This window comes from Pan troglodytes, chromosome 18 (genome assembly GCF_028858775.2).
Source record: "Pan troglodytes isolate AG18354 chromosome 18, NHGRI_mPanTro3-v2.0_pri, whole genome shotgun sequence".
Classification (NCBI taxonomy): Eukaryota; Metazoa; Chordata; class Mammalia; order Primates; family Hominidae; genus Pan; species Pan troglodytes.
In genome coordinates this window covers 67,902,658-67,926,564 of record NC_072416.2, presented here as the reverse complement: position 1 = coordinate 67,926,564, position 23,907 = coordinate 67,902,658, and the positions used below count along the sequence as shown (strand labels likewise).

At 46.0% G+C, this 23,907-nt stretch overlaps 1 protein-coding gene across 6 annotated transcripts in view; it reads right to left on the bottom strand.

Moving 5' to 3' along the window:
- WWP2 (WW domain containing E3 ubiquitin protein ligase 2) overlaps positions 1 to 23,907 on the bottom strand; it is a 179,422-nt gene that overhangs the window by 67,126 nt on the left and 88,389 nt on the right. For all 6 annotated transcript variants that reach the window (XM_016928596.4, XM_063796307.1, XM_016928595.4 and 3 more), the window contains 1 exon segment: positions 2,705 to 2,832. In XM_016928596.4, coding sequence (XP_016784085.1) covers positions 2,705 to 2,832 — 128 coding nt within the window.

Sequence of the window (23,907 nt, the reverse complement as noted above, 5' to 3'; positions counted from 1 at the left end):
TGATTCCACCACTTCTAAAACTTAGAAATATAATATTTATACAGACAGGCTGCCATTCACTCTTGTTTTATAAAAATGGATACTTTATGGTTGTGACAACATAAAAAAACCACCTGGAACCCAGCTCCGGTTTGGCCTCAAATTTCTTTTTCATGCATAACTGCAGTGTGCAGCCAAAAAAGGCTGCTAAATAAATCTCGCAAGTCTGTGGAAACTCTTCCAGGAGGCAGAGCTCCCCACCACCACCATCTTGGAACTGGTCCTCAGAATTCTCACAGCAGCAGCCTGAGGGATGAAGATGTCCTCATTCACACCCTCGACCCCCCTCTGGTCCTGCGCTGCTGAAGAGGGGAGCTTCTGCCTGCTCCCCACGGCAAAGGTGACACTGTTCTGTACCCTTGGGGCAGACGTTATATAAAGTACAGGCTGCCTGTGAGGTAAAGGTGAACCACCATCACGGCAGAAAGGGGAGAGATGGACATCAAGCCCTCAGCACTGGAGTGGGCAGAAATCCCTAAAATACAACTGCCCTTCAGAGATGGATCTTAGGAACAGGTTTGGGCACTGAGAGACACCACCATGAAACACTTCCAAGGCAGTCCAAGGTTAGAGACACCTGGCTTTTGAAGACACGGCTGGCACCTGCCTTGTCTGCTAGAACATAAGGTTCCTAGAGATAAGGACAATAAGTAATGGTACCTAAAAATAAATGTAGGGGAAATACAGCTCTATTGAAATGTCCAAGAGTGACTCAAGGACCATCACCAAAGAAAATCAATTCACCAATAGTTTTTATAGGAAAAGCAGAGGTAGCTGCGGGAAACCATGATCTCAATAACACAGGCATCTGGCAGAACAAAGCTGCTAGTAGCTCTGCCATGGCACCTGGGAATCAGCTGGTTCCTAAAAGCCAGTCCCCCGTCCCCATTTGTAAACACTGCCCTCCTCCACAAGCCACTGAGTTTTCTAAGAGAAAAATGCTCGCAGAGCTGCCTATGGTTCTCTATACTATGGCTCACGGCCATCACTTTGCTGTCTCCTTCACACAGACAGGAAGGCCAGGCTCAGCTACCACTGGATGTTCCAGCACAAGGATACAGTGGGTGGCACAGGGGCACCAGGCAGCTGAGATGGCAGCCCTGGGACTCCCCACCTGCAGCTCCTCCTCTTCCCCAAGGCTCAGGGTGGGCTAGTCAGTTCACTCAAGTCCTTCAGGCAGCTCCCAAACTTCAGGGAGGAGGTCAGGCCACTGCACTCACAGTGTGCTTTGTAGGACACAGACCACTCCATCTTGCGGTCCACTGAAGATGACAGGGTACCCAGGCAACAGCAGCAGCCACGGGGACTCTGAAGCCCCCATATGGTGCTGCCACAGAACTGAAGGGTATTGCAAAGGAACCCAAATCAATTTCTTCCACTCAGTAAGTTTGTCACAGAGGTCACTTAACAATGCCACAACAACACTTCCGTGAAAAGCCACGCTGCTCTGGGTCTCCTGGCCTTTACGCCACACCTCTGCTGTCACGAGCACTAGAAAACTATCTCAGCGTCACTTACCAAATTTCAACACCTGCATTCCTCTACCTACAATTCATCCAAGCGAAACATCTACGTCCCAGCCCAACTGCCCGAAATGAAGACAAACTACCAAACGACCAGCAGTCTCTAAAGATTTGACAATCTTTGAGAAGTTTATAGAAATGAATGAGTTTGTTTTTTCTTTTTCCTTTTTGACTCTGTCCTGATGAGAGAGAGGGAGAGCAGGACGGAAAATGAGTTGTTTTGAAATAGGTCCTTCCCATCTCACTTACGGGGAAGCAGAGCCAAGTGTGGGGAAGTTCCATGTGCACGTGGACGGCACTGTCTCCTCTCAAATGGGGCCCCCGTCGGGATGGCCCCTGCACACCCCCAAGTAGTTACCTGGCTTTGCCCCAGTCAGCATCTCAACCCATTCACCGGTGATGCCATCATCTGACTCAGCTCTTAGCAACAATACTTAGTCCTATATTTCCTTAGTCTGATAATTCCCTTACGTGAAGGAAATAAAAAATATGCTATGTATAAATGAGATATCCTCCCCAACATGAAATCCAATGCAGATAAAAAATGAATAGAAAGGCTAGGCGCAGTGGCTCACGCCTGTAATCCCAGAACTTTGGGAAGCCAAGATGGGCGGATCACGAGGTCAGGAGATCGAGACCATCCTGGCTAACACGGTGAAACCCTGTCTCTACTAAAAACACAAAAAATTAGCCGGGCGTGGCAGTGGGCGCCTGTAGTCCCAGCTACTCAGGAGGCTGAGGCAGAAGAATGGCATGAACCCGGGAGGCGGAGCTTGCAGTGAGCCGAGATCGCGCCACTGCACTCCAGCCTGGGCGACAGGGTGAGACTCCGTCTCAAAAAAAAAAAAAAAAGACATTTCTTTTTATTGTCTTTATAGAAAGACAAGACTTTTTATTTCTGTGCAAATGAGTATTTTATAAGAGCGCAGTCATATGGAGAATAACCTTGGCTGTACAGAATATGCCAGAGAGAGAAGAAGATGGGTCAGTAGAAAGACTGATGGATTCAAATCCAGTTTAGTCCCAGAGCCTTCTGACGCCCACCCTCTATTCTGACACAGTGGGCAGGATCCCGTGTCCACGTTAGAACGGGTGAGAGCCCACAGCTTCAGTGCAGGCTGGCGTGCGGTGCCATCACTCACCTGTGCCATTGGCCAAGCCACTGTGGCCTGAGTTCTTGACGGGCTGGCGGTGCCGGCTCCGAGCACCGGGGCTTTGCTCGCCGGTTGCTGGGGTTGTTCTGGCTGAAGCACCCGAATGTCTGTGCGTCCTGGGGGTTCAAAGTAGAAAGCAGACAGACATATGTCACTGTGAAAAGGACAGAAGTGTTTCCTACCTAAGTCATCATATTCCCTTCTCCTGCCATTTATTGGAAACAAGACCTTTAATAGCCCCTCTAGTTTTGGACTCAACAGAAGCTGGTTCCAAGCAGAGAGACCCAGGGAAGTTTCCTTTTTGGTAAAAGCTCAGAAGGTAACTTTGTGTAAACTTTTCCACTTCAAGTAAACAAATCCAGAGTGAATTGCCCCTACATCTGAAATAATTGGCAAAATATCCTGTGACCATCACATTATTTTTATTGGGCTCAAATGTTACAAATAAACAAGAATCACTGGACAGGCTCAGATGAAATATTTCCCCCATTAGGCAAGAAGAGCTCAAAACTTATCCAAAGCAATTTTCTCTATAGCTAGAAAGATGATTCCCTTGGCAATAAAAGTCAAGGGGCATTAAACAACTTTCAGTCAATGCATATGTTGACAATTTTTGTTGTTGTCATTCACTTGTTTGTTTAGAGACAGGGTCACACTCTGCTGCCCAGGCTGGAGTGGCACGATCATAGCTCATTGCAGCCTCAAACTCTTGGGCTCAAGTGATCCTTCCACCTCAGCCTCCCCAGTAGCTGGACTACAGGCGCACAGCACCACGCCTGGCTCATTTTTTTATTTTTGGGGAGATGGGGTCTTGCTATGTTGCCAAGGCTGGTCTCAAACTCCTGAGCTCAAATGATCATCCCGCCTCAGCCTCCCAAAGTGCTGGGATTACAAGTATGAGCCACTATGCCTGGCCTAGACATGTTTTATCTAGAAAAGATGACTCAACAATCCATCCAAGTAAATGAGAAGCAATGCAGAAATGGACCCAAATCACAAAGAAAAGTGTGGAATTTAGCAGCAGAAAACCTATCAGGCATCTTCAGAGAACACAAGGCAACAGGCAGCATGTGCTCTCAAGTTCTTTTTGCAGCTTGACTTTGCCCACTCAGTGAAAATGTCTAAGCCTCCCTGTCCTTCGGTTCATCTGTTTCACCAAACGAGGCTCTTCTACTACTTAGTAAGCATCTACTACTTTGCAACTGTGAGATGTTTCAAATACCATCCAGTGAAGAAAAGATCACCCCTCTCCAGACAGAGAAACAGAGACCCAGAGACAATTTGTACCATGCAACATGGGGCGATAAAACTACTCTCAACAATAAAGGTGGCTGGGCACAGTGGCTCACGCCTGTTATCCTAATACTTTGGGAGGCCAAGGCGGGAGGATCGCTTGAGCCCAGGAGTTTGAGACCAGCCTGGGCAACATAATGAGACCCTGCCTCTACAAAAAATAAACAAAACTAGCTGCACTACCGGTGCATGCCTGTAGTCCCAGCTACTCAAGAGGCTGAAGTAGGAGGATCATTTGAGCCCAGAAGGTAGAGGTTTCAGGGAGCCAAGATCACGTCACTGTATTCCAGTCTGGGTGACAGAGTGAGTGAGAGTGTCTCCAAAAAAAAAAAAAAAAAAAGGATAAATAAATAAAGGTAATAATAATGGCTACAGAAGTATATAATATTCACTGAACTCTAACATTATGTTCCAGGCACTGTGTGTGCTATGCATGTTACATATATGTTCTCATTTAACATGGGAACCCTAAAGGTAGATTAATATTATTATCCCTGCTTTACAGATAAGCAAACAGACACAGAGAAGCTCTACAGAAAGTAAGCCAAATGATGCAAAGATTCATGTACAGGCAGTTTAATGTCAAGAGCCTAGGCTCTTAGGTCAGAAGATGGGACAGGAAGCCTGAACTCAAGCTAAATTCCTCTTGGGCTATTTGTTTGCTGGTCATTTGGACAATGGTGAAATTAAGAGCTATAATAGAAAGTTCCCCACTGGGAGGATCCACCTCCAGCAGAACAACCCTGCTGGGAGTCTTTGGTCCAGTGTGTTGGGGCAGTCAACAGGAGGCTCCTTGAGGGATATGAACCACCCAGACCAGCTACCTTCTCTAAAGTAAGAAACAGAATTTGACAAGATGAACATAAACCAAAATCTTAACCGTCATTATCTTTGGATATTGGGAATACAGAAGCCCTTTTGTGCTCTTCTAGATTTTTCCAGCTTCCTTCATTGAGCTTGTATACTTGTGAGTAAGGAAAAAAACATGAATTTTTGGCTGGGTGCAGTGGCTCACACCTGTAATCCCAACGCTTTGGGAGGCTGAGATGGGATGGCACTTGAGCCCAGGAGTTTGAGACCAGCCTGGGCAACACAGGGAGACCTCATCTCTAGCAAAAAATTTAAAAAATTAGCCAGGTGTGGTGGCGTGCCCCTGTGGTCCCAGGTACTTGGGAGGCCAAGGCAGGAGGATCACTTCAGCCTGAGAGCGTGGCAAAAGAGTGAGACCTTGTTTAAAAAAAAAAAAAATTTAAGTTTTTCTTGCCCCCAATCCCCAACAAAAAAAAAAAAAAAGGAGAAAAAGGGAGAAACGTAGCAAACTCTGGAGTCCCTCATACCTAAACACTGCATGGCAATGGAGACAGGGTACAACTGAACTGTGGAAATAAAGACTCAATGTGGACTCTCTTTTTCCACCTTGACTTTTTCCCTGAGCTAATTTCATAAATCAAAAGCTGTTGGCTGCACGCGGTGGCTCATGCCTGTAATCCCAGCACTTTGGGAGGCTGAGGTAGGTGGATCACCTGAGGTCAGGAGTTCGAGACCAGCCTGGCCAACATGGCGAAACCCCATCTCTACTAAAAATACAAAATTAGCCAGGCATGGTGGTGCGCGCTTATAATCCCAGCTACTTCAGAGGCTGAGGCAGGAGAATCACTTAGAACCCGGGAGGTGGAGGTTGCAGTTAGCCGAGATTGTGCCACTGCACTCCAGCCTGGACAACACAGAGAGAGACTCTGTCTCAACAACAACAACAAAAAGCTGTCAACCACACCTCAGTCAAAGATGAATATTTCAAAGTTCCCACTTCATGGGAAGAAATGTTCACCTTAAGCATTTCACCACAGCTCCTCCTCAAAAGTGGAATGAGCACAAATGAGTTCCAAAGGGAAAGGCAGGCAGCCCTCAGCAAGCTGGTGTGTGTGTATGTGTGTATATCTGTGTGTGTATGTCTGTGTGTGTGTGTGTGTGTGCGCACATGTGTATGTGTTGAGGGCAGAGAGCTTGAGGGAGAAAATTGGTTAATAGAAGGTTTGTTTCAGCCAAGGATCCCTTTACTAGGACAAAAAGCCTCTCTGATTTGGAACTTGCAGCCCCCAGGAGCAAGCTGGACCCCTCAGAGAGCTGCAGGACCTGCAAAACGTGCACTGTCAACCCCTCAGACAGACCTGTCCATGATCAACTCCAGCCCCGGGTTCCTTGTCCCTCTGCAGAGCAGCTGGGCATGACAATAGGGTGGGTCCCATTACTCCCTGGCCCCGCCCTCCCTTCCCAGAAAGGGCATGTGGTCAGCATGGAGAGAGAATACTTTCAGAAACACTTAACCACTAATGATAGCGGCTTACCCTGAATGATGGGCTGGGCAGGGCGGGATCAGCCCTAAGCTAGGGGCAGCTGGGACCACTTTGCATGAACTGCCACCTCCCTGCCCGCGGCCAGCCACCACCCCCCAACACACACACAAACACCACATCCCCTCTCCCCAGATTCTCCCCTTGCCCTAAATCTGGAGTTTCCAGTTTTTGGCTCTTGTGTTACCTTTAAAATAAGACGCTTAAAGGAAGAGAAGGCCTCAACATCTGAGGCAACTCCTCTCTTTGGCAGTTTCCTCTCTTGGAGAACTCACTCAACCCATAAAAGATGGGATCATATTGTGATGAAAAGCTGGCCCAGATGCTGAAACCACACATCGTGGGCCAAAATAGCACCCAGACAAATGCGGGGTGATGGCTGAGACAGCCAGGCTCGGCTCTGCCCATGACTTCAACCTTGGCCCAAGCCCCCTCACCATTTAGGGGGAGGGGACGAGTTATACAGCCCCCAGGGCAGGCAGAAAGCAGTTAGAATGGCAGTGCCAGTCAGGCCAAACTCCACAAATGGTTTTAAGTCAACTCATTACAGAAATTCAGCTCTCTTTGTCAACTCATTACAGAAATTCAGCTCTCTTTGTAGCTCGCCCTTCTCAGGATGCGGTGTGTCCTCACTCAAGGTCCTCTCTCAAGAACTGAGGCCTCCTGAAGGCAGGCCAGCCACGACCAGGACCCACGCTCCCCAAAGCGGTTCTGACACAGATGAGGTCCCCAGGACAGAGCTGCTTACTGACACTTGACATTTAAGCTTTGATGGTCAAAGCCCTGGCCTCCATCCTCAGCTACACCCTGACAGCCAGAGCCTTGGGTGTCATGGGACACCTGGCCTCGCCCTTCATGAGGGCCGCTGAAATGTACTCAATCATCCTTTTCTGGGTGTTAGGCCCCATTCTAGAGATAAAACAGAGTCCCTGACCTCAAGGAGCTTCCACCTTAGTGGAAATGCTGTGATTTGTAATTCTGCTGAGACACAAATTTCTATCATAGCACACAATGCTGCTTTGGGGAAGCCACCTGCTGGTGAGTGAGCCTGGCTGACCACGTGACAGTGTCACCTCAGTGCAGCCTCGCTGACCATTGTCACCTTTGCAACAGTTCATGTGGAGTAATTAAACAAAAAAGGATTTTGTTTGTTTGGTTTAAAAAAAAAAAAAGCCTTGGCCAGGTGCAGTGGCTCATGCCTATAATCCCAGCACTTCGGGAGGCTGAGGCAGGTGGATCACCTGAGGTTAGGAGTTCGAGACCAGCCTGGCCAACATGGCAAAACCCCATCTCTACTAAAAACAGAAAAATTAGCCGGGCCTGGTGGCACATGTCTGTAGTCCCAGCTACTCAGGAGGCTGAGGCAGAAGAATCACTTGAATCCAGGAGGTGGAGGTTTCAGTGAGCCAAGATCGCACCACTGCATTCCAGCCTGGGCGACAGAGCGAGACTCTGTCTCAAAAATAAATAAATAAATAAATAAATAAATAAGGAACTGAAAGCAAGACCTCAGGAGAGATATTTGCACACACAGGTAGACAACAGCATTATTCACAATAGCCAAGAAGTAGAAGCAACCCATCCTCGACAAATGGATAAAGTATGGTATATGCATACATATGAGTATTACTCAACCTTAAAAAGGAAGGAAATTTTGACACAGGCTACCACATGGATGAACCTCGAGGACATTCTGCTAAGTGAAAGAAGCCCGTGGCAAAAAGACAAATCCTGTGTGGTTCCATTTAAATGTTACCTGGAGTAGCCAAACTAATTGAGTGAGAAAGCGGGATGATGGTTGCAAGGAGCTAGGGAGAGGGGGAAATAGGGAAGAAATTTGTAGAAAGCAAAAATATCTAATAAAATGAGGCTAGGTGCAGTGGCTCATGCCTGTAATCCCAGCACTTTGGGAGGCTGAGGCAGGAGGATCAATTGAGACTGGCCCAGGCAATGCAGGAAGACTCCGTCTCCATAAATAAATAAATAAAATGTGAAACATTTTTTTAAAAAGCATTTTGTGGCTTCATCAAAATTTTTAAACTCCTGCTCTTCTAAAGACACTGTCCAAAAAAATGACAAGACAGTCCACAATACTGAGAAATAATAACAAAATCCTAAGCTCCTCAACCAACTGAATGGACCCCCCTCTTGGCCAAGAAGACACCAGAGAAACCTTAAAAACCTTAATTCCCAGCCATGATGAGATGCGAGGTCAGAGACACCTCGTTACACCCCCTCCTTCCCTAGCCACCATAAGTCTTTCTTTCCTCAGTGTTGAACAAAAATCAACCCTCTCAAAAGACTTGTTCACTGCTGATTTCAACCAATGGCCTCACGCTGCCTTCCCTTTTGTGGTTTCCACACAGCAACTGACCAGCATTCCTTCCTGATAAGAGGCCACTGACTATGGTGTGGTTCTGGCCAGGCCACGGAGGCTGTGCACTCAGTATCTTGCTGTCCTCTGCTTCACCTTCTGATTGACAGGGTCTAACAGTAATACATTAAATATTAAGTGTCCATCTCAAAGGGCAACAAGGGACACATGTAACAAACGTGTTAGTTTATGACACATGCATGTGTGTCCCCTTCATAAATATTTATAGCTTCTCCTATAACCTGATAAATATGTAAACTTAGCCAACCAGTTTAGCGTAAATTACTGTCTCATCTTTCCCTCCCTTGAAATGCCTGCTTTTTGGTTTCAGGTAGAGGCTCCACTTCCTGCCTGCAGGTTATGGTACCCCCCTTTAGAAATGAAGCTCTCTCTTCTAAATTTATAGAGTTTGTGACTTTTATGGTTGACAATATATATCTGATAAAGGAATTTTATCTAGAATTGATAGAGAACTCTTAAAATTCAGCAATCAGAGAACAACCCCAATATTTTTTAAATAATCAAAAGATTTGAGGCTGGGTGTGGTGGCTCATGCCTGTAATCCCAGCACTTTGGGAGGCTGAGGCAGGCGGATCACCTGAGGTCGGGAGTTCGAGACCAGCCTGGGCAACATGGCAAAACCCTGTCGCTACAAAAATAACAAAAATTTGCTAGTTATGGTGGCAAGCGCCTGTAGTCCCAGCTACTTGGAAGGCTGAGGCAGGAGGATGGCTTGAGCTTGGGAGGTGGAGGTTACAGTGAGCCGAGATCACGCCACTGCACTCCAGCGTACGCAACAGAGCCAAACCCCGACTAAAAAAAAGATTTGAACAGACACATCACCAAAGAAGATCTACAGAGGGAAAATAAGCACAAAAAAAGATGCTCAACATCATAAGTTCTTCGGGAAGTGCAAATTAAAACTACAATGAGATATCATTACATATCTATCAGGATGGACAAAGTTTTTTAGGCTGGACGTGGTGGCTCACGCCTGTAACCCCAACACTTTGAGAGGCCGAGGCAGGCGGATTGCTTCAAGTCAGGAGTTTGAGACCAGGCTGGCCAACATGGTGAAACCCCTTCTCTATTAAAAATCGAGCCATTGCACTCCAGCCTGGGTGACAGAGCCAGACTCTGTCTCAGAAAAAAAAAAAAAAAAATGTAAAAATTCGTCAGGCATAGTGGCTGGCGCCTGTAATCTCAGCTACTCAGGAGGCTGAGGCAGGAGATCGCTTGAACCCCGGGAGGCCAAGGTGGCAGTGAGCCAAAATTGTGCCACTGCACTCCAGCCTGGGTGACAGAGCGAGACTCTGTCTCTCACAACAAAAAGAATGGACAGAGTTTTTATACAACTTACGGTAATAAGTCCGGATTAGGATGCAAAGTAATTGGAACTCTCATACATTGATGGCGGGAACACAGCCACTTTGTAAACTGTTTGGCAGTTTCTTATAAAGTTAAATATATGCTTAGCATGCAAACTGACAATCCTACTCCTAAGTATTTTTAAAAATTAATATTTTCAGACAGGGTCTCACTCTGTCACCCAGGCTGGAGTGCAGTGGCGTGATCATGGCTCACTGCAGCCTCCTGGGCTCCTGCAATCCTCCCACCCCAACCTCCCAAGTAGCTGGGATCACAGGTGTGCACCACCATGTCCAGCTCATTTTTGCATTTTTGGTAGAGAAGGGGTTTCACCATGTTGCCCAGGCTGATATCGAACTCCTGAGATCAAGCAATCTACCCTCCTTGGCCTCCCAAACAAAGTGCTGGGATTACAGGCATGAGCCACCACACCCCGCCTCTCCTAGGTATTTACCCATGAGAAATGAAAACATGTTTGCATAAAAGCCTGTATGCAAAAGTTCATAGAGGCTTTGCTTGTAATCGCCAAATACTGTAAGCAACTCCAAGTCCTTCAATTGGTGAATGAGTAGACCAACTGTGGTACATACACATAGTGGAATAAACTCAATGCATAATGAAGTGCTGGTACATGCAGCAACAGAGGTGAATCACAACCGCATTACGCTAAGTAAAAGACACCAAAGGCTACACGTGTACATTTCCATTTTTAAGATATTCAAGAAGAAGTCAAACTTAGAGAAAGAATACAGATCCATGCTTGCCAGCAGCGACGTGTACAAGGAGGAGCTGGCTACAAAGGGGCACTGGGGAACTTTCTGGGGTGATGAAACTTTCTGTATCTTTTGTTTGTTTGTTTCTTTGTTTGTTTTTAAGACGGAGTTTCACTCTTTCACCCAGGCTGGAGTGAAGTGGCGCAATCTCGGCTCACTACAACCTCTGCCCCCCCAGGTTCAAGCAATTCTCCTGCCTCGGCCTCCCTTGTAGCTGGGATTACAGGCGCCTGCCACCTCGCCCAGCTAATTTTTGTGTTTTTAGTAGAGACGGGGTTTCACCATGTTGGCCAGGCTGGCCTTGAAGTCCTGACCTCAGGACTTCACCCGCCTCGGCCTCTCAAAGTGCAAGGATTACAGGCATGAGCCATCACGCCCAGCCTTTCTGTATCTTGATTATGATAGTGGCTACCTGGCTGTACGCTTTTGTCAAAACTTACAGAACTATACACTAGTAAGGGTAAATTTTACTGTTTGTAAATTATAGTAACTTAATAATTTAAAAAAGCCATTTGTGGAGAAAATGTAAAAGTGAGCAAAAGTTGTAGAAGGCAGGTATGGCGTGAGGGTATGCTCAAAAAAACAGCAAGAATGTGGATGGGAATGTGATTCAGGCAAAATTCAAGACCCTACAAACATTTCTAAATTAATACATGTAGGATTCTATAAAGACTAGGGACATATCTCTCCCAAATGCCGAGAATTCATGGCTAGGCCGGGGGTGGCGGCTCACACCTGTAATCCCAGCACTTTAGGAGGCCAAGGGCGGAGGACTGCTTGAGCCCAAGAGTGCAAACCCAGCCTGGCAGCACAGGAAGACCTCGTCTCCATAAAAAATTATTTTAAATTAGCCAGGTATAGTGGCAAGTGCCTGTGATCCCAGCTATGCGGGAGGCTGAGGTGGGAGGATCATTTGAGCTGGGGAGGTCGAGGCCGCAGTGAGCTGTGATCACACTCACACCACTGCACTCTATCCTGGGCAATAGAGCAAGAGACCCTGTTTCCAAAAAAAAAAAAAAAAAAAATTCATGGCTGGCTGGATACCAGGTTCCAAGCATACTTTTCTATCTTGGTAAAAGAGGCCCAGAATATGAAAGGGAGGTTCATTGACCCCAGATTCAGGCCCACTGGTATTCAAGTTCAGCAAAAGAGAAGTTTCAAGGTATAAAAACTGATTATTGGCCAGGCATGGTGGCTCATGCCTGTAATCCCAGCACTTTGGAAGGCCGAGGTGGTTGGATTGCCTGAGGTCAGGAGTTCGAGACCAGCCTGGGGAATGGAGGCTGCAGTGAGCTGAGAGAGATCCTGCTGCTGCGCTCCAGCCTAGGTGACACAGCGAGACTCCATCTCAAAAAAACAAAACAAGGGCTAGGTGCGGTAGCTCACGCCTGTAATCCCAGCACTTTGGGAGGCCGAGGTGAGTGGATCACCTGAGGTCGGGAGTTCGAGACCTGCCTGACCAACATGGAGAAATCCCGTGTCTACTAAAAATACAAAATTAGCCGGGCATGGTGGCGAATGCCTGTAATCCCAGCTACTCAGGAGGCTGAGGCAAGAGAATCACTTGAACCCTGGAGGCTGAGGTTGCAGTGAGCCGAGATCACACCATTGCACTCCAGCCGGGGCAACAAGAGCGAAAGTCTGTCTCAAAACAAACAAACAAAACAAAACAACCTGATTATTGATTTTCCTCCTATAAAACAGGCACAAAAAGTAAAATTGCCTAATAAAACTCCTCTCACATTCCAATCCGGGTAAGCGGTATTTGCCTAGGATTACTAGAACCAAGAGGGCTCCCCACCTCAAGTCTGTCCTTCCTCTGAGCACACTCTTAACTGGTCATTGTCTTTTAATAGCTGCATGGAAAAAAAAAATTCAGTGGAGCTGGGCCAGTTTCCAGCAAGACAGAACCAGAAAGAAACAGGCACTTAAAATAGAAGCATGAAAAAATAAAAAAGGAAGCCGTAATGGGAAAAGAAACAGTGTCCACCACCCAGAGAAGCACCAATAAATAAACCTACTCCCACCTGCACCCCCCTCAATTCTTCCTCCCCACTCAAATGTGGATTAGAAAAAAAAAAAAAAAAAGGAGAGGGCGGGTAAAAGGAGAAGTGAACCGGGAAAGGCACAATTAGAGTTAAAATGGGCCCCTTCTGGTCATTGCAAGCGCAATTTACGGCTCCTTTCCACACCCTACCTCTGGACTGCCAGCCTCACAAATGACAGGGAAGGTAAAAATAAAACCGCTGCCAAGTCCATTCTAAATTACAGAAAGACTTCCGGAAGACAAACAATTTCCTTTTGCTCACCCTAGAGTACAGAGCAACCTTCTCAAAGGTGGCAATTTCATTAGACTAAAAAAACTCACCTTGAGAGAGAAGGTATAGTAAATGGTGACTTGTCCAATCTACTTCCAGGCTGTATGTTGGGCTTAGCTGAGAAGAGTGCTCAAATGCCCTCCCAAACTTGAAAGAGAGCCAGAGAGTTCAGAGGGGAAGTGTTCACCTGCTCAACGCGGCCATTGATGGCTTGAGGTACCCTGAACAGAGACAGCAGCCTGTGATTTATCCTATGACCTGAGATCCCCTGACCCTGAATTATGAGTGCATAGGACACTGTTGCCGCTTAGGAGATGAGCATCCCCGTCAACCTCCACTGTGCACAGGAGGAATCTCCATGGTGCTGGCCCCCAAGGAATGCAGAGCACAACCTGTACAGGTGCGCCAGAAAAGCCTCTTCACTTTCTCGCTACTGGCATCATTCCCTGTTTGAATCTGGCCCACTCACTGCCTCCTTTTACTATAGCTCCAGACCAGAAAGGACTACACAGGACCTTGAATGAATGGGGGACTACAGTATATTAGAGTGTTCTTTCTTTCCTTTTTTTTTTTTAAATAGAGATAGAGTCTTGCTATGTTGTCCTGGCTGGTCTCAAACTCCTGGCCTCAAGCAATCCTCCAGCCTCGGCCTCCCAAAGAGTTGGGATTAGAGGCATGAGCTGGGTAGAGCATTATTTCTAAGTGTTCTGACACGACAAATCACAAGGCAGGAATTCAGCAGGAGGGAGGCAGGCTCCAAAAAGAATATGTTCAATGGACATCCCTCAGAATACCTCTCTAGACCCCTACCAAGGGATAGTCAGACCCTTTGCTGATCTACTTGCCCGGCATTCTCTTCCTGGACTTTCCACCCAGGTGGCCAAATTCCCAGGCCAAATCTCAGTCCAAATGTCCCTCATCTCCCAGGCTACAGTAAATTTCCTTTCATTCTCTCATAACATCCTAATTGTTCCCTTTATGGCACTGCTATGTGTCACTACATATTCATGAGGGCAGAGATCATGTCTTGTTTTGTGAACCTCTGGAGACTCAGCACCTAGTGTGTGCCTGGCCCACAGTAGGATTCAGGAAATATCTGTTGAATGAAGGAAAGATGCAAGCTGTCAGGTTCAAAATCACTCTTGGGCCTGTAATCTCCAGTACTTTGCATATTCTTTCCAATCCAGTCACTCATCACCTCCCCGACTCCTTTAAAGAATGGAATCGGACCACCACGCCTGGCTAATTTTTTTGATTTTTTTTTATAGCGATGGGGGTCTTGAACTCCTAAGGTGAAGTGATCCTCCCACCTCGGCCTCCCAAAGTGCTGGGATTACAGGTCTGAGCCACCATGGCTGGCCCATTAGAGAGAGTCTTTCTACTGTGGGGAGAATTTCTAAAATGACATCCCTCTCACTCTAGCCCCCCTCCAATGCCTAAAACCTGTGAATATGACAAGGTGCCACACCCTTGAGTATGTCGTCGTGTACCACAGCAGACCTTAAGAAAGGGGATCATCGGGCGGGGCGGGGGTCGGGGGCGGTGGTCTCTCAGTTTAATTAGCATCACATCACCTCCTGGAAGCAGAGCGCCTTCTCCAGCAGGTGGCAGGAGAGAAAATCAGAGAGATTCAAATCGCAGGGAGATCCGACACTCCTTTCCTGGCTCGAAGGTGGAGGGGGCACCGTGAGAAGGAATGCAGGGGTCGGGGCCAGGGGGAAGCTTAAGGAGTTGAGAGGGACCCCCGCTGATGGTCAGCAAGGAATGGGCACCTCAGTCCTACAACTGCAAGTAACTAAATTCAGCTAAGGACCTGAATGACTTTTTTTTTCTTTTTCTTTTTTTTTGAGACAGGGTCTCCCTCTGTCGCCCAGGCTGGAGTGCAGTGGTGCAATCACAGCTCACTGCATCCTCGACCTCCCTGGGCTCAAGCGATCCTCCCGCCTCAGCCTCCTGAGTAACCGGGATGACAGGCATGCGCCACCATGCCTAGCTAATTTCTGTATTTTTTTGTTGAGATGGGGTTTGGCTATGTTGCTTAGGCTGGTCTCAAACTCCTGTACTCAAGCCATCTGCCCACCTCAGCCTGCCAAAGTGCTAGAATTACAGGCGTGAGCCACTGCGCCCAGCCCTGAATGACCTTTGATACGAATTCTTCCCCAGTGTATGCAGATAAGAATGCTGTCCTGCCAGAGCCTTGATTTTGGCCTTGTGAGACCCTGAAGGGAAAAGTCAGTCGTGTGATCCTGGACTTATGACCTACAGAACTGTGAGCTAATAAATGGTGTTGTTTTAAGCCCTGAGTTTGTGGTGATTTGTTACACAGCAATAGAAAATGAATGCAAATAAATGACAATTCAATTTCCACAGTAGAAGATGGAACTCTCAAATACATGCATGACTAGGGAACAGCCTTGACCCAGTTCTTGCTGGTCTAGTTCAGCAGCCCTCATACAGTTATGGCATCACTCTGTGGGATCCAGTGCCCATGTCGAAGGAGCAGCATTCCAGTGATCCTAATGTCCTCAAGGAGACACTCAATCCTAAGATTCAATAATCACTTGGGAATTTGAACACCTAGTATAAATGAGATATTACCTATTCTTAGAGGGTAAGTAACATTCTTTTCTGGCAGAGTTGAAGTACACGGACTTTACACCTTCTTTTCCCAAACAAGACTTATTTATGTGTCAATTCTTCTCCGATTCCAATATTAACCTTAAAAGCTGCAAGGATTTGAAAAGAACAGTCGGTGAAAAGCATTCAACACAGAAATATCAATCATGAAGAAAAAAACAGATGAAGCCACAGAGACTGTGCAGGCAGTGGGACCCCAGCACACTCCTGGTGGTTCACCTTGCAAGCACAAGGCGGTTGTGATAAAGGGCGCCCCCTCTTCTCTGTGGTCCTCAAATTATCGCATCTCAGGAGTCAAGGCGCCAGGGAACGTAAACCAGCAACATGACCCACCCAGAAGTTTTGGCGAATGAAGAGCAGGAACACGAGACTCTTTCAGCTCAGCAAATATTTATTGAGCTGCTACTACGTGCAGTGAGGCACTATTCTAGGTCCTGCTGGGGACACAAAGATGAATGAGGCACACAGAGCCGTGGCCTGGTGTTTGAGTGAAAGCTTCAGCACCACTTCCCGCAAGCCCCTTCCTCCCCAAAAAAACAACAAACCAGGTGGAAGAAATAACTCCTCGGAAGTCTCCAATTCATCATCCTTTTTCTAAATGTAAAGAAAAATGTATAACTTTATTTAAAAGAAAACTTTTTTTTTTTACTGGTTCTAAAGGTAAAATTTCAAAGAAAAGGAACAAAACCAACCGGGCCCTAATCTCCCATTCTCCACTACAAAATAATGAGTATCTGCACCACATCCTACTCTAGGTTTTCACTAATTTCATTAAATTTTCTTTGTGTCATTTTGTCGTTATAGAGTTGTACTGTTAGGCCGGATGCGGTAGCTTACGCCTATAATCCCAACACTTTGGGAGGCTGAGGAAAGAGGATCCAAGACCAGACTAGGCAACACAGGAAGACCCTGTCACTACAAAAAAAAATTTAAAAATTAGCCAGGCATGGTGGCGCACACCCGTAGTCTCAGCTACCTGGGAGACTGAGGTGGGAAGATCACTTGAGCCTGGGAGGTCGAGGCTGCAGTGAGCTGTGATTGTGCCACTGCACTCCAGCCTGGGTGACAGAGCGAAACCCTGTCTCAAAAAAAAAAAAAAAAAAAAAGGAGTTGACCTTCAAAGGCCATTTGAAAACACAAAACACACAAAGTAGACCCAACATATAGACATGCTGTATATAAAACTCAGCATAAGGCCAAACAGAAAATCTTCAGGCCGGGAGCCAGTCAATGAGCTCTTGTTCTCTTCACACCACTGGATGCAGAATTTCACACTCCATTATCAAATAATCAGGGAGCCAAAGATACCTTCAACCCATCAAGACTTTTCTTGAAAAGGCAGACCAAACACAGTGGAAAATGGAAAGTTACGCCAGGCGTGGTGGCTCACACCTGTAATCCCAGCACTTTGGGAGGCCAAGGCAGGTGGATCACGAGGTCAGGAGTTCGAGACCAGCCTGGCCAACAGGTGAAACCCCATCTCTACTAAAAATACAAAAACTAGCTGAGCGTGGTGGAGCACGCCCAGCTACTCGGGAGGCTGAGGCAGGAGAATCGCTTGAACCCCAGAGGCAGAGGTTGCAATGAGCCGAGATGGCGCCACTGCACTCCAGCCTGAGTGACAGAGTGAGACTCTGTCTCTAAAAAAGTAAAAAAAGTGGAAAGTTAGTCAAAGATGGGAAACAGAAACTGTAGGACAGACAGAAATTAACAAGTAAGAGGAAGAAAACAACTCTAAAGATATCAAGAATCACGAGAAACATAAATGAACTGTGACAGTTTAAAATCATATGGTTTTTTTAAAACTCCAGTTAAATGCTGTTACAAAAAAACACTACCTAAAATATAAGTACCAAATAGGTTAAAATGAAATGAATAGGGAAAAAAATATGCCAAGTGGATACAAAACAAAAGGAAGCTGGGATAGTTAGGTTAACGTCACACCAAATGGGTTTTGTTGTTGTTGTTGTTGTTGTTGTTTTTATTTTTTATTTTTGAGATAGAGTCTCCCTCTGTCGCCCAGGCTGGAGTGCAGTGGCGTGATCTCAGCTCACTGCAACCTCCACCTCCCAAGTTCAAGCAATCCTCCTGCCTCAGCCTCCTGAGTAGCTGAGACTACAGGCACATGCCACCACACCCAGCTAATTTTTGTATTTTTAGTGAGATGGTGTTTCACCATGTTGGCCAGGATGGTCTCGATCTCCTGACCTCGTGATCTACCCACCTCAGTCTCCCACAGTGCTGTGATTACAGGCGTGAGCCACCACACCTGGCCACCAAATGGGTCTTTTAATGATTTTTAAAATTAAGGTATAATTTACATAGAGTAAAATTTACCCTTTCTAAGGGTACAATTTGGCAAGTTTTACCAAATGTTTATAGTGGTGTTACCATCACCACAACTGAGACATAGAACATTCCCATTGCTCCCAAAATTTCCTTGTGCCCCTTTGCAGTCAATCCCTCCTCCGATGCCCCCACATCTTCAGATTGGATTTCTGTCCCTAGAATTTTGCCTTTTCCAGGATGTTATATAAATGGAATCATATAGAACATCAGCTTCTATGTCTGGCTTCTTAAGCTTAGCCTAATACTTTTAAGAGTTATTCACGTTGTTAAGTTACTTTTTATTTGTCAGACCAAATAAATATACATCTTTTTTAGAGATGGGAGTCTTGTTATGCTGCCCAGGCTAGACTCGAACTCCTGGACTCAAGCAATCCTCCCAGCTCAGCCTCCCCAGTGGCTGGGACTATAGGCACATACCACTGTGCCTGGCTTCAGACCAAATAAATTTTAAGAGAAAAAGCACTAAAAACAAGAATAACAAGATAAGGACAAAACGTTCTATTCATCCATAAGACATATGTCAAATTGTACTCCAGATCCAATGAAATAACCTCGAAATACATAAAGCAGAAATTCATCAGAATGATCTGGCGCTACCCTTTACCAGTGTCATCTCTTCCTATGACTCCACTTCCCCTTCCTCTCCAGTGGGACTGGCCTCTCCACTGTTCCTTCAACTCCAAAGGCACATTCCTAACTTAAGGCCTTTCCAACAGCCATTCTTCTGCCCAAACTCTCTTTCCCCAGATATCCTCATGGTTACATTCCTTGCCTCCTTCAAATCTTTGCTTAAAAGTCACCTTCTCAACAACACCTCTCTTGACTGCCCTATTTAATACTGCAACCGGCTCTTATATGATACATTATATATATTTTTCGCATGAATCAAACTCATTTTTTAAGTAATAAAAATCAATAAAACCTAGGGAAAAAAGGAACACTCTGGGATTCTGCATTATTATAGAAACCAAGGCACAAAATGTTTCTAGAGAGGACTAGTCCATGATGTTAAACTGGCAGACAGGTCAGGGGGGCTTTGGTGACTGTCATTGCAGCAGAATGATAGAGGCAGAGGGCAGACTGAAGTGAACTAAAAAATACTTAAGAAATAAGGATGGCAGACCCCAAGAATATTGAGACAAATACCTCCACTATATTTTCAATAAGTTAAGGGTGAAGAAAAACTTCATGAAACCCAGTACATGTGAAGCAGAATATAAATTCTAGATTTTAGTTCTGTTACTATTTTTATCTAAAACAAAATGAAAAGCCGGCTGGGGCTCAGCGGCTCATGCCTGTAATCCCAGCACTTTGGAAGGCCAAGGCTGGTGGATCGCTTGAGTTCAGAGTTCAAGACCAGCCTGGGGAGACCTTATCTCTACAAAAAATTTTAAAAATTAGCCTACTGTGGTGGTGCACACCTGTAGTCCCAGCTATTTGGGAGGCTGAGGCAAGAGGATCACTTGAGCCTTGGAGGTTGAGGCTGCAGTGGGCCTTGATTGCACCACTGCACTCTAGTCTGGATGACAGAACAAGACCCTGTCTCAAAATTTTAAAAAACAAAAAAGAGGCTAGGCGCGGTGGCCCACACTTGTAATCCCAGCACTTTGGGAGGCCAAGGCGGGTGGATTACCTGAGGTCAGGAGTTCGAGACCAGCATGACCAACTTGGCGAAACCTCGCCTCTACTAAAAATACAAAAATTATCCAGGCGTGGTGGCAGGTGCCTGTAGTCACAGCTACTCAGGAGGCTGAGGCATGAGAATCGCTTGAACCCAGAAGGCAGAGTTTGCAGTGAGCCAAGATCGTGCCACTGCACTCCAGCCTGGGCGACAGAGCAAGATTCCATCTCAAAAATAAATAAACTTAAAAAAAAAAAGAAAAGCCTACATACAGAATTGATTCAACGTTTGAAAGGAGTCATTCTATTTAGGCTATTTAAATGCCACCAGAAAGGCAGTCACTAAACCAAACCCCAAATCACCACCTCCACAGACCTTGGCACTTTAAAAGGAGCCATCCAGTTCCAACAGAATCCGAAAGGAAAAGTCGAACCTCATCTCACCAAACCACAGCCACAAACACCATGGCTGAAGCACCCCTCTTCCCTCGCCGTCCACATCTGTCTAAAGCATTTGCAGCCAGTTCTGTTCTGGTCTTCCATCAGCACATGGTCAAGCTGCCGAGCTCTCAAGACTAGAAAGTCATTTCTCCAACACCCATACTCTTTTTATTGGCTTCTCTCTAAACTTGTCCCCTTTCGATCACAATTTTCTAGGACCAAGAAGTAGTAGAATCCAGATACAGATCTGGTTCAAGTAGAACTAGCACTCACGTGCCCTGAATTGTGGTGACCCTTATTGTGGCCCTGTGGTTCACTGTCAGGAATACGATGTTTCTCTCTGTGTCTCTTCAGTTAGGTTCTCATTCCTCCTCCTATGGGTGCACTTTCAGAGAAATGACTCTGCCCCAGAGCCAGGCAGTACCAATGTTCCATAAACCCTGCTGAACACCAAAGCCGACCATCATGGGGGATGTGGTTTTAAAGTGACATCTTCATTAGCTCCCCGCCTCTTGCGTCTCTTGTCTCCATGAATGACAGCACAATAGAGGAATCTGGGAGTACCCCACTCCCTCCTTACCCTTCACCTTGTCTCATTAGCCAGCCATGCAGTCCTGCTTAATTACACCTCCTAGCTATTTCTCTTGTCTCCTCTCTATTCGCTACTGCCCAAGGCTAGTCATCAATTGCAACCTCACCAGTTCCTGCAAGAGTCCTCTTCGTCAGTCCCTGAGTCTGGTCTCAGCCCCACTGTATCAGACATTCCCACCCTCTTCTATCCCATATGCCCGCCCTGACGCACTGCAGGGCCTAGAAGACTTCCAGACCCTCCTGCAGATAGGCTCTGGGTGTGATTTAGGTTGCACCAATAAGAAGTTCTTGCAGGAGAGTTGGAAAGCAGAAGGAAGGCAGAAGCCATTTGTCCTGTGGTGGTGGTGACTGGCAGGGGCTCCAGCAGACTCCATGCCTCATCGCCTGCACACCCACTTCATACACATAAAGCGGTTGCAAGGGTGCAGTAGTTTCTTGGCATGTGAACTGGAGCTGCAAGCCTGTGAGCCTGTAACCAAAGACCTCAGGGAGACCCCTCACTCCTATTGCATCAACCCATCCAGTGACTTTTATAAGCATCTAATTCCCCATATTAAATCCTTTTCTGCTCAAAATACCTAGAGTGTTTTCTGTTTCCTGCAATGAACCCCAACTGATATAGCTCCGAATTCATCCATTAGACTACTTTCCTGAATAATTTACCGCAGAAATAGCCTTACCATTGCCTTGCTCAAAATCCACTGGTTCCCTGTCTCCAAAGAATAAAATCTACAGTCCTCAGTAAAACACAAAAGGCCCTTTGTGAACTGCTCTTGCCTTCAAACCATCTCCTACAGCAGGGACTGGCAAACTTTCTGCAAAGAGCCAAATCGTAAATCTTTTAGGTTTTGCTGACCATATGATCTCTGTTCTAACTACTTAACATACCATCGTAGCATGAAAGTAGCCACAGACAATATGAAAATAAATGAGTATGGCCATATAAAAATAAAACTGTATTTCCAAAAACAGGTGGTAAAGAGAATGAGAAGACAAGCCGCAGACTGGGAGAAAATATTGGCAAAACATATATCTGATAAAGAACTGCTATCCAAAATATACAAAAAATGCTTAAAACTCAACAATAAGAACATGAACAACCAGATTTTTAAAATGGGCAAAGGACCTGAACAGACACCCTGCCAAAGAAGATATACAGATGGAATATCAGCATATGAAAAGACTCTCCATATCATAGGCCGGGCAAGGCAGCTCATGCCTGTAATCCCAGCACTTTGGGAGGCCGAGGTGGGCGGATCACCTGAGGTCAGGAGTTCGAGACCAACCTGGCCAACATGGTGAAACCCAGTTTCTACTTAAAATGCAAAAAAATTAGCTGGGCGTGGTGGCAGGTGCCACCCAGCTACTCAGGAGGCTGAGGCAGGAGAATCACTTGAACCTAGGAGGTGGAGGGTGCAGTAAGCCGAGATCACACCATTGCACTCCAGCCTGGACAACAGAGTGAGGCTCTTTCTCAAAAAAAAAAAAAGACTCTCCACACATATATCATCCAGGAAATGCAAATTAAAGTGAGATATCACTAGATACCCATTAGAATAGCCAAAATCCAGAAAATGGACTACATCAAACCTGGTGAAGATGTGGAGCAACAGGAACTCTCACTCACTGCTGGTGGCAATGCAAACTGGTGCAGCCGTTTTGGAAAACAGTTTAGCAGTTTCTTACAAAACTAAGCATACTTTTACCATATGACCCAGCAATCATGTTCCTTTGTATTTACCCAAGCGAGTTAGAAAATTTGTTTTGTTTTGTTTTGTTTTGTTTTGTTTTAGCTGGAATCTCGCTGCTCTGTCGCCAGGCTGGAGTGCAGTGGCGTGATCTCAGCTCACTGCAAACTCCACCCCCTAGATTTAAGCTATTCTCCTGCCTCAGCCTCCCGAGTAGCTGGGACTCCAGGAGCGCACTACCACGCCCAGCTAATTTTTTTTTGTATTTTTACTAGAGATGGGGTTTCACTATGTTGGCCAGGATGGTCTGGATCTCTTGACCTTGCGATATGCCTGCCTCGGCCTCCCAAAGTGCTAGGATTACAGGCATGAGCCACCGTTCCCGACCGAGTTGAAAACTTTTATCTGCACAGAAACCTGCACACTAATGTTTATGGCAGCTTTATTATTCATCATTGCCAAAACTTGGAAGCAACCAGTAAATGAATGAATAAACTGTGGAGGAGGAATGTAAAAGTGAATGGATAAACTGTGGTACATGCAGACAATGAAATATTATTCAGTACCCAAAATATCAAGCCATGAGAAGACGTGAAAGAAACGTAAATCCCAATTACTAAGTGAAAGAAGCCAATCTGACAAGGCTATATACTCTATGATCCAGCTATATGACATTCTGGAAATGGCAAAACTATGCAGACAATAAAATATCAGTGGTTACAATGGGCTGGGGACGGGAGGGAGAGATGAACAGATGAAGCACAGGGCAGTGAAACTACTCTGTATGACACAGTAATGGTGGATACATGTGAGGGCCAAGGCACGCGGATCACTTGAGTCCAGGAGTTCAAGACCAGCCTGGCCAACATGGGGAAACCCCATCTCTACTAAAAATACAAAAAAAAAAAATTAGCTGGGCATGGTGGTGAATGCTTGTAATCCCAGCTACTCAGGAGGCTGAGGCATGAGACTCACTTGAACCTGGGAGGCAGAGGTTGCAGTAAGCTGAGATTGCGCCACTGCACTCCAGCCAGTGGAATGACAGAACGAGACTCTGTCCAAAAAAAAAAAAAAAAATTAAAGAGTGAAACCTAATATACATTTTGGACTTTGAGTGACAATGATGTGTCAATGTAGGCTCATCATTCTAACAAATGTACCACTCTGGTGGGGGATGTTGATAGTGGGGAAGAGAGTATATATGTTTGGGGGAACCTAAAAGTGCTCTAAAAAAAACACGGCAGATTTCACCCAGCAAAAACAAACAAACAAACAAGAACACCAACAAAAAAGCAGATGGCAGGCTGGATTCAGCCTGCAAACCCTGGTTTGCTACGCTATCATCCCTAATATCTTACATGTCAACATTACTAAATGACTTTTATTTC